Below are 15,708 nucleotides of genomic sequence, written 5' to 3'. Positions count from 1 at the left end.
GACGTAAGTATCGATTACGTATGCACTCATGCATTGCCCACTGGATGTGACTCCTATCATGAAAATGACAACGCCAATATTTGGCATGATCCAGTGCAGATGAGCCTGGGCACTCCAGCCGTACCAGAACAATCCGGCAGGAATCAGAACAACTCCAGGGATCATCAAAGGAACGCGATATTCGGGCACCCCGCTTCCATCTTCGCGCTTGTGCTTTCTGGAAAGATGTGCCCAGATTCTATCGTTCAGCGGGCCACCTATAAGTGATGCAAAACTCGAGCCAACCACAATGCTGTGATAGTTCAATCCGCTTTGTGACTCAGTCTGGTGGTATATATTTGTCCAGACTGTTGCGAAAGTGGAGAACATGAGGAACATGATTCCGTAAATCTACGCTTGATAGAGAGCAATAAATTGCAGTATAGGTTGAGTAGCGAGCATGTGAAATGCGCGAGTACAGCTTATGGTGATGACGGTGCGAGCACTCCGCGACTGTTTCTTATCGTTAGCAGTGTCCCAGGTTGTGTAAAGCTCTTCATTGCCAGTGGACGCTTTGATCCGTTGCATCCTGCGATATAGTATTGTACGAGCATGTGTCTCTCGTAAGAAACACAGGCTCAGGAGCAACACTATAACGTCGAACATTGCCACGACCCAGAAAATCCAGCGCCAGCCGATAGTTGCAGTCATATAGCCTCCGATTAGAGGCCCCAATGCAGGGCCTAGAAGAGGGACTACATTACAGATGGCGAATGATTTGCCTCGTTCTGAGGCCTTCCAGCAGTCGCTGAGGAATCCGTCGCCGATCTGTCATGTGGTTCAGTAGGCTTCAGCTTGATGGGCTGTAAAAAGACAATCTCACCGCAAAAATGGCTCCGCCGCCAATGCCAGACAAAAGCCGAGCAACCACCATAAGAGCTTCAGCATGGGCGAACCCACAGATTATAGTCCAGATAAGAAACCACGCATTACATGTCTGCAGCACACGAATTCGACCAAATATTTCGGACAGTGGCCCGATGAACATAGGCGCGAAAGCGTACGCAAGGACAAAAGCCGAGAGGGCCAATTGAGCCTCGGTACTGCTACTAACGCTGAGATCTCGTGCGATGTCATCAAGTGCTGGTGCGATCATGGAGGAGGACATTAATGTCATCAGAGATATGCCGGACATGAGGAGCGTAGCAAGCCATTTCCGTGACTGCGCCCAATTATAGGGGTTATCAACGTCTTCTACTCCGTTCCATGTCACCTAATTGAAACTCAGTTCCTTGTGGATTGATGCAGGAATGGACGTGATTATTACAAAGTCCGCATCATGGTCTTGCTCAAGCTCCCGGTCCTGAAGTAAGGATGGTTGGGGTTTCTCGCTAATGTCAAGAGTGTTCGTAAGAGTAGTCGCTCCAGGTTCTATCGACGCAGCCATACTGGTGACCGAGGTTCATGAAAGATGTGAGCCAGAAAGGAACCTTCGTGACACCAATTATGGAGAGATGGCGACACTAAATCACAGTATAATTCGTCTGCCTAATTGCTGCAAATGGACGGACGCTGCAGGGCAATACTGTATAGTTCTTATCGCGAATTAATTATCGCGCTAGTGACACCTGCCTATCTTAGTTGAAGCGAGCCATTAATTAGCGCATTGCGACGTCCCTGCTGCGAGCAGAAAATCCTATCCGTTACAGAAAATCTTCCGGCGCTTGAACGAACTATCCTACTTGCTGGGTTCACAATGCTCTGTCAGTCCGCAGGTCAGTCTGCAGGACTGTTTGAACTAAGTGGACACCTTTGCTCAATAATGCAGGGTCAGTTTTCATCTTCGATAGAGTGTTACGCTCCCAGCATGTACCATCATTCACACTTGCTCTGTGGTATGTCTACATCAGACTAGCGCGACTGTTATTTCAGTAAAAAATCGACTAGTGGTCGATGAATGTGATTTGGTTGTCCTAATGTCTCTGCAATCTCTGCAAGATATCTAACAGCTCAGATGTAAAAGTTGGGTGTATGCGTTTACCGCTTCCTCTGTTCGCTTGACTCCGCTATTCCCATCTTCACGCAGATACCCGATGTGTGTGGGTGAAGATCGAATTTTGGAAACATTTTGACAGATTCTTTTACGTCCTTACCTTACCTAGGCATCAGGTCGATAGAGATACCTATTCACAAAAGGGATTTGGAGACACCCCCATGCTACAAAACGGAAGAATTACTGCTTACTGACCGTCCAACACATCTGAATACTCTTCAACGGACCTCGCAGTTTGTTCGTCCGAAATGTGCTATATCGCCGCTCTTATCTTCAGTCTAATTATTTTGAGCGTTCAATGTCTTCAGAGCCCACATGAATACGTTCATCGAGCGAATCTGTTTCCCGCGAGACAAGCAAATGACGTCTATGGTAGAAGCAGTCGTGTTGAACACACAACGCGCAGCCATCTAAATCCCAAGACTAAGCGTAAAGAACATCACTGAGCCCGAATGTGTAAATACTAATAGTGGCATATCCTTTAGTATTTGAGGTAAATGGCTCTAATATTCCCGCAGTCAACTATGACATCGGAGAATCATACGCGGGCACTTTGTCGATTGACGACAATACGAGCAATCCAAATAAGCTCTTTTTTGGTTCTTCCCTTCCTCGAACCCACAGGCCAGTGAGGAGATAACTATCTGGTTGAATGGTGGTCCTGGCTGCAGCTCTATGGACGGTCTCATCCAAGAGAATGGCCCATTCTTATGGCAGAGTGGTACTTTTGAGCCTATCCTGAACCCATATTCCTGGGTAGGTAGGTTGATACTTGGATAGTATGTGCCCGGTCATGCTGACACATTGAACCTGCAGTCAAACCTAACGAACATGGTTTACATTGATCAACCAATAGGCACTGGATTTTCCACGGCGGCGCCAGGTGCAGCAGAGCAAGTTAAGGACCAGAATGACGTTGCTATGCATTTCTTGGGTTTCTGGAGGAACTTCGTTGATACTTTTGACCTCAAAGATCGAAAGGTCTATCTGACAGGCGAGAGTTATGCTGGCCAGTTCATTCCGTATATCGCTAGTCATATGCTAGATATGAATGACACTCGATACTTCAACGTTACAGGTGTACTCCTCAATAGTCCAGCCATCAGCAACACAGACACGATGATTGAAGGTGCGTTGGAACACGTCCTTTCCCCTTTGTAAGACAAGAACAAATTGACACTTGGACAGCCCCGTCTGCTCTGCATATGGAGATGTACGCTAATCTTTTGGGACTCAACGAATCGACGATAGCAGATGTGAGAGAGATAGCTGGAAGGTGTGGCTATTCGAGTTTCATGCATCAGGCCTTGGAGTTCCCTCCGCTAGGCCCTCTACCGCCAGCCCCAGATAGCTCCGTAAACAACTGCAAGGTCTGGGGCACCATTGTTTCAGCTGCGCTGTATGTCAACCCCTGCTTCAACGTCTACCACTTGACAGACTTTTGCCCATTCCAGTGGAATTTCCTCGACTTTCCTGCAATGGGCTGGGGACCAAGCGACTACTTCAATCGTACCGATGTACAGAACGCTATCCACGCCCCATCAACGGACTACCATGTATGCGGCGATGAGAAGCTCGGTCTGAATATAGCAGGTGATCAATCGATCCCTAGTGCTCTCGGTCCATTGCCTTCTGTGATCGAGCAGACGAAAAATGTCATCATTGGGCACGGTTGGCTGGATTTTCTCCTCTTTGTCAACGGAACTCTTGCAGCGATCCAGAACATGACTTGGGATGGACTACAAGGCTTTCAAAACAGTCCATATAGCACGGACCTTTTTGTCCCCTACCATATGGGACTAGCGGAAGTGATATACGACTCCAAGAAACATCGACAGCCGCAAGAACCAGCTACACGAGTCGCTGGTGCTGGATATCTGGGTAAAGCGCACACAGAGAGAGGGTTGACGTTTGTGACGGTAAATCTCGCTGGACATGGTCAGTGATATTTGACATTCGGCGCTTGCTCTGTAGACGAACAGTGTACGACGTGAAAGTTATGCTAATTGACAGATTTGGCCTAGACAGAACTCCCTCAATATGCCCCTGGTGTCGCCTACAGAGAACTGGAGTTTCTACTAGGCAGAATTGAAAGTCTTTCCGAGACAGGAGATTTTTCCACTCAGATCGGAGACTTTTTTACGGAGACTGTTCCAGCAGTAGAGCCGATCGCGCAGCCACCGTTACCACAACCATCAAGCATAGCGAGATCCTGGTGGTGCGGCTGCTTCACATAAGAATGGAAGCCAGAGATGGAGAAGCAAATCTTCCTGGTATGCGTGTCAGGGTGGATCAATACCAAGTTTGGATCATCCTTGATATACTTCCAGACACACATAGTAAATGCTATTCCGATATCAATCAGGATCATGTTCTCAATAAGTTGTACTCCATAAGGGCTCTCGTCCAGCCTTCAGTGAAGTCAGACGATCCGAAATGTATGGTTAATATTGCAGACTTGATCATGCACCATTTCGTTGGTGAGCAGACTGTTTGGACTTGAGTACGACGAGAAGTAGTGGTCCGATTAAAGCCAGCATCTCGGGCCACAGGTGACATTTTCGACACTTCTTGCCAATATTTGTATGTGAACCATATGCCCTTTTGCTGAAGGATTGCATAGGTTCCTCGACTTTTCATGTTTTGCATAAAGGACGTGACCTATTGGTGTGGAGATTACTGTGCTAGGCTTTGCCGTTTCGCCAAATTGTGCACGCTTTCCAGCAATATAATGAATTCTAAGCACATTCTAGCGCCAAACACAGTCACTGCCGATTTGTATATCGTTAAACATGACTTCAGTGGTAGATCTGCGTGATGAGTTCTGCGGGTGAAAGTCGCACGCAGTGCACGGAGGAAGACGAGATATCGCCTACATCTGTGGAACAATCGCTTCCAGTTCTGCTCGTCCACCATCACTGACTGGTCAGGCTGTTCGAACTCAATCAAACCCCACACGAGTACAGAGTCGCATGTGACTACAAGAGTACGACGAGGGATATATTGACTTCTTCTCCTAAACAAGGGCGAGAGGTTCCCCGGTCGGGATAGTCATGTCGTCTGTGGCGCTATTGTCACCTAAACTCACGCGGAATGCCATGCTCCACATGTTTCCATAGATTGGAGCTGATAGATCGGCGCCCTTCTTCTCGTTCTTTGACTTGTGAATCTCTTCTTCATTTCTTCGTCTGTTTCTTCGTCTGTTTCTTCGTCTTTTTCTTTGTCGTCATCTTCTTCTACTGCTACTGTCCCTGCTGCTGCCACTGCTACTGCTACTACCACTGCTACTGCTACTACTGCTTCACCTCCTTGTTCATCATCATCATCATCATGTCTTCTGAAGATCTGTCCTCGAGAGAGACGCTGCATGCCGAAGACGTAGAAGAGCAAAAACAAGATCAAGCTAGAGCGCAAGACAACAGCAACAGCAAGAAGCGCAAACGACCGAGCAGCGTGGAAGTCGTGACTACCCCCACCGCCGCCGACGAGACCATGGCCTGCCTTGCGGATCGCGGCTGGCTCAGCGCCCAGGCTATTGCTACCTTGATCGAGCGGTTCCTGCCTTGTGGCTACAGCATCTACCGCATCGCCACCCCCGACGACCACGAGTGGGACTGGGCCGCATGGGCGGCGCGAGCCAGACCCGCCCAGCTCAAAGGCATCGACCACGTCGAATGATCTCGCCATGAGCTCGATGCACACCATCGGCAACGTTAGGCATGCGACCTGCCCTCGCATCGCGCCTTCGCCGCCAATGATGCGGTCGACAAGGTCATCGTCGCCGTGACACATCGCAGACTCGAAGTCGGCGAGGTCCTGGTGGCGCTGCTGGACATGTATGACGAGAAAATCAAGTATTATACGGCAATACTCAACGAGTACAAGGAGGCAACCAAGAGAGTCAAGCAGAGTCTCGCGTAGTTTTGCCTTTTGTTTATACATTCTGTAGAAATTGTAAATTTACAAATGTCGTTATCAGCTTTTCTGCCTTCACAGACATATATCGACGCGGATCCAAATCCGACCTTTGCTGCACCAGTGTGTCGGCCGACCCCTCTCGTGTGTCATTGGTCATCCTAAGGTATGCCAGAAAAATCAATATTATTACAGTCGTCTGTACATGAAATGTCTCAATGCAGATGTGAGTTCGACCATTCATGCGACAACAGAGAAGTCTCATTCTTCAATCGACGACACCGCTCACCACTCGCTCACTCGGCACTCTAGCAGAGCGAGCCTGATCGCGCAGGCACACACAAGCAAGAGGAATCCATCTCCGCCTCAGCCTTTGCTTTCACCTCCCTTGTGACCCTCCGGCGTTCTGCACAGTACCATAACTAGTCATGACCAGAGCGTGAGATCGTGTCGACTGTGCCCCTGCGCCCTGCTGCCTGCTGCCTGCTGCTACCCCAATGCTCTCACCACGCTGACCTGGTCGCTCACGGGTGCCCAGTAGGGCGATGTTTTTGGTGTCGATTTTGAACGGACGATGGTGCTGCTGCTGCCGCTGCTGTCGTTGCTGCTGTTGCTGTCGTTGCTGCTGTTGCTGTCGTTGCTGCTGTTGCTACTGTTGCAGTAAGGTAGGCACACTACTGCTTGAGAGACACATTGTACATTGTAGAATATCTATCTGTTCCTATCGACTCTACAGACCTCTTCGTGTCCATCACTTAAGACACTACCTTGTACTTTGCTCTGATGGCATTGATTTGCTTCTGAGTTACAGGCAAGACTTTACCGTGCTTGACATGCTCGGGGAAGTTGTTGAGACCATCAGCAACCCAAGCGCCCATATCACCAAGAGTGGTTGCGGTCGCCGGGATATACGAATCTAAAGTGTTCTCATCGATCCACAAATTATATTCCTTGCTGTCCAAGTTGTCGCGAAAGATGAGAGGACCCTCGTTGTTGTCATATTGAGAAGCAAACTGGACTCTGGTACCTTCGGGAGCGTTTCCGACGTTTGTGAACTTTCCGAGGATGCCGTTTGTAGAACGCTGCTGGAATACCTTGTAATCGACTTCACTCTTGACCCAGCGGTACCAGACGTTGGCACCTTCGTCGGGGGCATAAAGGAGAGTGGCGTCAATCACTGGATATCCTGGGGAAAAGTATGTCTGGGCGGTCGAGAAAGTCTTGAAGTCTTGGGTAGTGACATACATCAAGACATTGTCGGGCACTGGTCCACTTCTCTGTGGATCAGAGTCTGGCCAGAAGCGAGAGGCAAAGACCGTCACATAAGACTTGGTCAAGGGGTCCCAATTTGATTCGGGTGCCCATGCATTTCCAGCAGATGCGTTCACAAGATTGTTGGTCAATCTTGGCGCACTCCACGTCGCGAGATCGGTCGATTCCCAAACAACCATTCCACGTCCGCCGAACTTGGATGCTTCTATAAAATTGTTTCCATACGCATTTCCATTCAAGTCGGTAGCATGGAGCCAGTACTTGCTACCATCTTGAGAAGGAACAATAAAAGAATCACGGACACCCTTGGTTCCGACATTGGATCTCAGGATTGCCTCGGTCTTGTCGGTGCCATCGAGGGAGAGTCTGTCGTAAGTGTGGGGGTCGTTTCCGACACTGATGTGCATGTAGATGGCTTCGTCCCAGACCGGGAAAGAGGTGAAGAAGTATCCGACCTTTGGGTCGGTAGCTCTCACGTTGAGTTTCGACTCGGGAGCATTGGAGAGCTTAGATCCTGCAGCTGGTGCGGCAAAGGCCTGTTGAGTGTTGCGAGGCCGCAAGCGGCGGTTGCTAGTCTTCTGAACATGTTTGTGATTGAGGAGATGATGAGAGCAACCGAAGAGGGATGCATGCGTCTTATGTATTGGTGATTTTCCACCCTTCATACCCACTACTTTCTACTCTCCATGGTCGGTCGTGTCGGTCGTGTTCGAACCCATACCAATGTCGAACAATCCCTTGGTGATTAACGGATACCGAGTAGACTTTACAACGGTAGAACTCTCCCCGCAATCGACTCCAGCAAAGATGGAGAAATACGATCTAACGCCATCCCGCATCAGTGATCTGGTAACTATTCTACCAAGCTTCGCGCCTTGGTTGCCACCAAAACTTCGTATTACCCCTCATAAATCAATATGGCGTTGGAAACCAAGTTCAAATTAAGAAAGTCGTCCGAGGCAAAAAGACCACGATCTCATTAGCCTGAATAATTATGCAGTTCCCAGGCTAGATCAACCATACACAAACACGTGGGAAGTTCATGATTTCCACGTTGTTCTGGTCTGCGTGTGCGGAAAGCTACAACGAGTCCATGGATGATCAGTAAACCTCGGATGTCAGGTTCATTCAGAGCTGAAGTTTGAAACACCTGACTATTGTTGTATAGGCTGATTTCAGCTGCTCACTTTCTCTCGGATATCTTGGCAGTCTATGTCTCTACTCCAGAATCATCTCTTCCGGAGCCGGTGTTTCGTCTCTCAAATCATGTCCCGGAGCTTGGATCCGTTTAGGCATGACATAATTGCACCACTCTTCCTCCTCGTGTCGCATCACTCATGCGGAAGATCGTAACCATCCGTCGCGTTGTCCACCTCAATACTCGACGGTCCCATGCTCATGTTTAAATCTGTAGCAAACGTCTCCAAAGCTGTTTGATGCGAAAACATACAGCCATCTAAGCGGAACGTCACTTTCGTTCCTGATGCCATGTTCTGAGTCTCCAGGTATAAAGACCGAGCAGCCAGCCTGCACTTTGTATTCCTTTCCTTCCACCTCGACGACTCCATTGCCTTCGATGATATGATAGATTTCTGCATGCACATGGCGATGCAAACGCAAGTGTCCAGTAGTTGGCGGGCAAGTTGCAATTCCAGCAGATAAGGCGTTGGTTGGTGTTGCTGGGCCAGAGAAAAGAGTTGACCAAGTCACCTCTCCGCGTGAGTTATCGGTAAACCCCTCTGGGGTTCGAGCAATGAGCTCTGCATTGGACACAATAGTAGGACCCTTGAGATCAACGCTTGATGGTTCCATTGCAGCGGCGGCGACGATTATTAATGACTCGAGAGTGACGGAGACGCGGGAAGGCTTTCTATCAAGAAGTCTTATCACTTATTGCTACGTTTGACCTATTTAGGCAATTATAACCTGTTGCGCGACGCATATAAGACAACTACGACATATCTCAATGGGAAAGAATAGTGATTGGATTTATGATGAAAAGAGGCGGAAGACATGATGATTAGAGGAAAAGCGGAGACAAATCGATTCTGTGTAAATTATAATGAATATAGATTACACCGCGCTATAGATAAGCATCAGGCAAAAATGCGCCAACCTATCCTTCGTCGATCAACTTAAGCGAGTTGACCACGAACTGCACCGGGGACAGCGAGGCTAGAGTGGACATCGGCGTTGAAATTCTGCGGTGCAGCCTCGATCTGCGAAACGTGGAAGCCATCACCCGAGTCTGCGCCGTTGACCATGACTCCGGTCTTGAAAGGACCGACAATGCATCCAATTGAGTTCCTGACATGGCCTGTGCCGGAAGGGTTGGGGAAGGCGATTCTTGGTGGACCCGAGGCCCCTTTTGCAGACTGGTGAATGTGGGTCGCAGTCAATGCTGGAGACTGGTAGTTGCCTTCGAATCCGTACAACGTGATGTTGTAGCAGATTGTGTTGGTGAAAGAGTTGATGCCAAAGTCGAAGGTACCGCTGGCTCCCTTGAGGCCGCCGGTAGGAGTGGTACCATTGACGACCTGATCTGGAGTAGCCGAGACGTGGTAGCTGGAAGTGAATACAAAAGGAGAAGATCCAGCGTTGCCAGGAGCCGCGGGTGCGGCAGGTGCAGCAGCAGGAGCTTTTCCTCCGGAATAGTCGACACTCTCCCATCCTCCCTTGGGAACGTCATTCTTGCCTGCGCCGATTCCGTCTGGGTAATCAACCTTGTCCCAGCCGCCTACGCATGTCAACCCAAAGTTCTTTTGGTCTGCTTGGGAATGTATTCCTTACCTGGAGGAGCTGGGTAGGTGATGTCTGCGGGAGCGGCAGCAGCCACGGCCGCGATGGAAAGAATAAAACTGGTGGTGAACTTCATGATGAAAGTATGTATAATTGATGATTCTCGATGGTATTTGTGTTGGTGAATGTGTATATGTGAGTTGTTTGTTGGAACTGTGGATGATTATTATCTTCCTGGTGCGAGATGGCGAGTCTACTTATAATCATTATTCCTTCCATGTTGTGATATGATAATGATATGGCAACCACTTGGCTCTTGTCGGTGGCGGCCTTGGGAGGTCTTCGAGCCAAGTGTGTGTGTATGCTTGTGGTTTGACCTGCGATCTATATGCTGCGGCCACTTATGCTCCCGAAACGGCAATCTTGACGATCATTCTCCCAAAGAATTGCGGCAAGGTCGAGCTAAGAAAATACTTTAATCTTAACCTTATCGCTTTCGGGCATGGCACAAGTGGATTTGGAATCACATGTCGTGTTCGCCAAGCTCTGCCCAGCGGGGCGGAGTGGAATGTTCGACCAAGGAAATACCAAGACTCGATCCAGACTCATTTCCGACGTCATCCATCTTGGTATAGAACATTATATCTTAGCGAATCCAGAGGACGACCAGATGTCCATCGCTTAGCTTCATGTTGGACTGCCGGTCTCTACCAGATCTGTCCTATGCCAAGTATGCATTTGACGCACTCGTGACATGGGTCATGAGCAAATATCATATCTTTAGAAACTCATGAGAGGCTATGCAGATTACAAAGCTTACAAAGGCGATATGATGTCTCACAGAGTACTACATCATGTCTCTAGACCAAAAAGGGACCGTGTATAATGTAGCCATATCTGGGCATGGTCGCATTGGAATCTTCAACTACAGCTTGAAATAATGAGTGTGGTGTTAAACTAGGTATGAATGGTCAAAGACGAAAAAGCATGGGTAAAGGTTTATGAGTATTTTAATCTTCAAGAGAGAAGCAAGATGGGAGAGTTGTAGTAACAAATCCGGCGCGGGCTCCGGCCTCTTGACAATCGCAACTACGCGTCGGAATCGTGGAACTTTCCAAGCTTAAACAACTTCTTCGCGTTCTCACGACCAACGTCCAGGTAAGCCTGCTCTCCACCAAGCGCTTCCTTGATGTTTTTCGCGTCTCCGTCCCACCATCCGCATCCATTCTCAATGGTTTCGTACGGATAGTCCACAGAGAACAAGAGTCTCGAAGGTCCAAGATAAGATGCTACATATTTCAATGTAGGGGTGCTGAAGTGACCGCTGGTGGTCAAGTAGATGTTGTGGTTGAAGTAGTCGTAGATTGTCTTCTTGCAGATGACGTCGCCCGCTTTGGCTGCAAGGGGCTTCTCGACATCTTCGAGCCAGTGGTTAGTTCTCCAGAAGTCAAAAGGAATATGCTCTCCAAGGTGCCCGACAATCACCTTCAGGCTAGGGAAGCGGTCGAAAACACCATTGGTGATCAATCCGAGCAAGTGGAGCGATACTCCGTTGGCAAAGCTCAGAGGTGGTCCAACCAGATACTTTCGCTGGGCATACTGTTGCTTGTAGTAATTGCCCTGAGGTGCTGCAGGATGGATGTAGATTGGGACGTCGAGCTCGACGACGACCTTCCAGAAATCATCGTAAGCGGGCTGGTCGTAGAACAGATAGGTCTCGCCGTCGGGACCAGCATGCTGGAAATCGTTGAGGAGAGCGCCGTGGAAACCGAAGTCTTTCACACAACGACGGAGCTCGGCAGCAGCTTGTTTGGGATCGTGCATCGACAGTGCTGCGAAAGCACCCAAGCGATCACGGTGGTCCTTGATTTCGTTGGCAATGTAGTTGTTGACCTCGGTAGCATGTTTCTCTGCTTCGGTCTTGTCGGTAATGCCCTGGATACCCGGGACAGTCAAAGAAACAATGGTGTAGCCGATACCATTGGCATCAGAGACTTCGAGACGCTCGCCAGTGATGGACTTGATCTGTCTCATGTATCGATCCAGGTCCTTTGGAGCGATGTAGAGAGCAGCCTGGTCTCGACTTTGATCGGCGAGGCGAGGAATCTCGTATGCCTCTTCGAATGATACTTTGCCCAACATTGTGATGGTACTTTAGAGTGTTCTGAGTTGTGAGTGTCTTGAGTGCTTTGAGTGTTTTGAGTGCTTTGAGTGCTTGAGTGTCTTGAGTGTCGATGTGTACTGAGGTGCACCATGCCACTTTATATATGCTAGCACTCTTGTTTGACACGCGTCATGCTGGAAGCTGTTGGGGTGGGTGTTCACGCCACTCATTGATGTGCAACATTATGCGGTTTGAGAGGGTCGGAACCGGCGTGACGTGACTTGAAGGTGGAGCTCAGCGCATCTGAAGTCCCATACATCTCCTTCGGCATGGACTAGCCCTGCCTAAGCCAGCTTTTCCTATGCCGCCAGCTTCCGGTATGCTTCTTCTTGAGTCTATCTGGGTGTTCCATCATCTCGGTAAGGAAAAGCTTCAGCACATCGCCCAGTGAATTTTGAGATGCCGGAGACACCGATTAGAGCGACTCACATGTGAAGACGATTGGCAAAGATACACGACCTACGTCCGTCAGCGGAAATAGATCGACTTATCTGTCACAGTATGGCGACAGGTGGACCAGATGTACCAGATGCGACGTAGCTCTCATTGGTCGACTCGGGTAATGGCACAAATACGTGATATAGACTTCTTCCGATCAGCCCTGATTTGTCCTTGAGTAAAGTCGAATTTGAACAAACTCAAACACCCCACCCTACAACCCCCGGACAGGTCGGAAGAGCCGAAATGGAGTGCCTGGGGAGCTCGCACCGAGAGCGATGACGGTACGAGCCTTCGGTACTTGCAACCTTATTCTCGAACTCACCGGGATCTTATGTGCAAAATGACATGCATGCTTTGCATGTTCACTAGGGTCAGGTACCTACCTTACTTGGGAGAATACTGGTCGTCAACTGCCTTCCATCTCCAACAGTCTACAAATGCTACCCTACTATCAAACGCTCGGATATATCGGAACAGCCAAAGCGGAGCGTCTGGGGAAGTCTGACCGAGAGCGACAGCGGTACGAGCCTTCGATCTTCACAAACATAGGTACCTACCTTAATTCAGGACACACCAGAATCTCACATTCGAAATGACGCACATGCTAATTCACTGAGGTAAGGTACCTACCTATAGGTACCTTACTTGAGAGAATACTGCCTTACCTCGTCGTCGGCTGCCTTTTATTTCCAGCACTCTATGGACCGACACACAACCTCTGGCCGTGCCGAGGATACTCTCTAGGAGACTATGCTGTTTGATGAGCTCTTGTTCTAAGTGCCATTCCTAAAAGCACAAAATGTTCACAGCAGCGCAAGCTGTTATTTTAGAGCTAACTCCGACATTGTCAGAAGCGAGCAGGACGCGTCTGCACGATGCCAGGTATTTCTCTTCGGACATCTTATCAGATAGATCTACTAGACACACAGATGAACACGCACTAAATGATATATCATTCTCAGCTTGCGGGGTGGTGAGCATTTTGGGCCTTGATGCGTTTCAAGTGCCTGAAGAAAGAGGATCTGCTTAGTAAGACTTCGACTTGGCATGGTCTCGGGGCAGTTCTCGAGCTGCGATGCACGATTGATCACCAAATTAGGAAGGTACATAGCAATCGACTCATACTTCAGAGCAGGTGAACGTTGAGAATGAAGAAACCAACCAGCATAGTACAACAAGCCCAGAAATGTTCGAAGAGTCTAGCAATACGGAGGGCTTCCTTACAGAATTACCACCCATCCCCGAAGATGAGTTTTGCGTATATGGCACCGTAAGTTTTGTACTTGTCAGCCGTTAACTTGGTTAACGAACTTTACAGGTCCACGCCTATCCTGAGCACGCCGATGCCTTGGAGCTAGTCTACGCGGAAACCACACGACTTGCACATTTTGAGCCGGGTGTCATCTACTATTGCATAGCTAGAGATGGAAATGATCCTACATTGTTCCATTTTTTTGAACGATACACGGGTCGTAAGGCATTCGAGGAGCATAACGAGCAGCCAATCATACAGAAACTCATTGCCGATAAGCTGTTCAGGGGCGTTAAGGCCAAAATTCGGCAAAGGTATCAAGCCAACAGAAAAATAGGCGCGATTGCTTAGTGAACAATACTGGCACGAGAAACGACGGATAATCGGATGCATGCCATTCCTTTGCAGCAATGGAGGTCACTCGAGAGATTCGTGATCTCGATGGAGGAATCGATTACGTTCATATTCCTTCGCTGACTGGACTCGAATTATCATGGACAGGAAAAACTAGATTTGGCTCATTAACGCTAATAGAATATTTACTCGGGAGCTTGGCCCTTTGTCGGCGTTTCAGTAACCTCATCGCCAGCGGCAACCTCTTCAATTGCCTCCTGAATGATCTTGCAGCCCTTTGCCATGTCTTCCTTCGTGATGTTCAATGCGGGAATAAATCTCAGGGTATCGTAAATTGATGTCGTAAGCAAAAGCATGTCTTTCTCCATGCACTTTGCCTGGATCTTTGATGCGTAGCCTTTTCCAGGTGCACACTCGAGGGCCAACATAAGTCCTAATCCTCTGACATCATGCACAATCTTCTTCGTCTTTGGATTTGTTGCAGCTGCATCGAGTACGGCTCGTAGCTCTTTGCCACGAGCATTGACATTATCAAGGATTTTCTCTTCCTTGAATGCCTTTGCGACTGCTACACCGGCGGCGCAAGCTACTGCATTACCTGCATAAGTTCCTCCCATACTTCCAGGTTTCTGTGTATCCATCAGTTCCTTGCGGGACACAATACCCGATAGGGGGAATCCGTTGGCAATGCCCTTGGCCATAATAAGAATATCTGGCCGAACATTGTAGTGCTCAATGGCAAACATTTTTCCAGTTCGTCCGAAACCTGACTGCACTTCGTCTACCACAAGCAGGATGTTGTGCTTATCACAGATCTTGCGGACTGCGGCAAGATAACCGGCGGGTGGCGGCACATAGCCACCTTCACCAAGAACCGACTCGATGAAAATGGCAGCAGTGTCTGACGGTGCAGTCTCTCGCTTCAGCAGCAACTCGAGTTGCGTAACAGGATCCATACAACAATTTTCGAATCCGTATTTGCCATCAGAATGCGTTGAAATGGCGCATTGTTTGCAGTAGGGAAAAGGAACAGAGAAAACGCCAGGCATCAGGGGGCCAAAGTTCTCGCCATAGACAGTCTTCGATCGGGTCATGGCCATGGTTCCGAAGGTACGACCGTGGTAGGATCCTTGCATGACAATGATGTTTTGTTTCTTCGTGGCGTGTCTGGCCAGCTTGACCGCTGCTTCGACAGCTTCCGATCCAGAATTCCAGAAGAAAAACGTGTCTAGAGACTTGTGAGGCATCATCGGCAGAAGTGACTCGACCAATTCGAGATATGGCTTCTGGAAAGCAATGTTGACCTGACCATGGACCAATCTGCCGACTTGAGCCTGCGCAGCCTTGGTCACTGCTGGATGGCAATGACCAAGGTTTGTGACACCAATACCACACGTAAAGTCTAGCAGTTTACGACCTTCTGTAGTTGTCACATAACTGCCCGAACCACTTTCAAGCACTTCTTTGGAAAGTCTACCAATTCCACGTGCAACATGCTTGACGCCAAACTGGGACAACTTTGAGACACTCATGATTGCG

The 15,708-nt window shown here is 48.9% G+C and overlaps 5 protein-coding genes across 5 annotated transcripts; 1 reads left to right on the top strand and 4 right to left on the bottom strand.

Annotated features, from left to right (window-relative positions):
- Positions 1-390: 390 nt before the first annotated feature.
- Positions 391-1,426, bottom strand: AAFC00_001965 (uncharacterized protein; the record flags this gene model as incomplete). Its single annotated transcript, XM_069347965.1, has 3 exons — positions 391-807; positions 863-1,252; positions 1,307-1,426. 3 exons carry the CDS (start codon positions 1,424-1,426, stop codon positions 391-393), a joined length of 927 nt encoding a protein of 308 aa, XP_069204742.1.
- Positions 1,427-9,354: 7,928 nt separating this feature from the next.
- On the bottom strand, positions 9,355-10,094 carry AAFC00_001964 (uncharacterized protein; the record flags this gene model as incomplete). The annotated part of the gene is made up of 2 exons (XM_069341230.1): positions 9,355-9,956; positions 10,010-10,094. 2 exons carry the CDS (start codon positions 10,092-10,094, stop codon positions 9,355-9,357), a joined length of 687 nt encoding a protein of 228 aa, XP_069204741.1.
- Positions 10,095-11,047: 953 nt separating this feature from the next.
- Positions 11,048-12,100, bottom strand: AAFC00_001963 (uncharacterized protein; the record flags this gene model as incomplete). Its single annotated transcript, XM_069341229.1, has 1 exon — positions 11,048-12,100. One exon carries the CDS (start codon positions 12,098-12,100, stop codon positions 11,048-11,050), a length of 1,053 nt encoding a protein of 350 aa, XP_069204740.1.
- Positions 12,101-13,749: 1,649 nt separating this feature from the next.
- AAFC00_001962 (uncharacterized protein) lies at positions 13,750-14,166 on the top strand (the record flags this gene model as incomplete). The annotated part of the gene is made up of 2 exons (XM_069341228.1): positions 13,750-13,833; positions 13,882-14,166. The coding sequence occupies 2 exons, from the start codon at positions 13,750-13,752 to the stop codon at positions 14,164-14,166; spliced, it is 369 nt and encodes a 122-aa protein (XP_069204739.1).
- Positions 14,167-14,354: 188 nt separating this feature from the next.
- On the bottom strand, positions 14,355-15,701 carry AAFC00_001961 (uncharacterized protein; the record flags this gene model as incomplete). Its single annotated transcript, XM_069341227.1, has 1 exon — positions 14,355-15,701. The coding sequence occupies one exon, from the start codon at positions 15,699-15,701 to the stop codon at positions 14,355-14,357; it is 1,347 nt and encodes a 448-aa protein (XP_069204738.1).
- Between the last annotated feature and the right edge of the window lie 7 nt (positions 15,702-15,708).

This window comes from Neodothiora populina, assembly GCF_041146345.1.
Source record: "Neodothiora populina strain CPC 39397 chromosome Unknown canker_contig_13, whole genome shotgun sequence".
Taxonomy (NCBI): Eukaryota; Fungi; Ascomycota; class Dothideomycetes; order Dothideales; family Dothioraceae; genus Neodothiora; species Neodothiora populina.
This window is presented reverse-complemented; position numbering and strand designations above follow the sequence as displayed.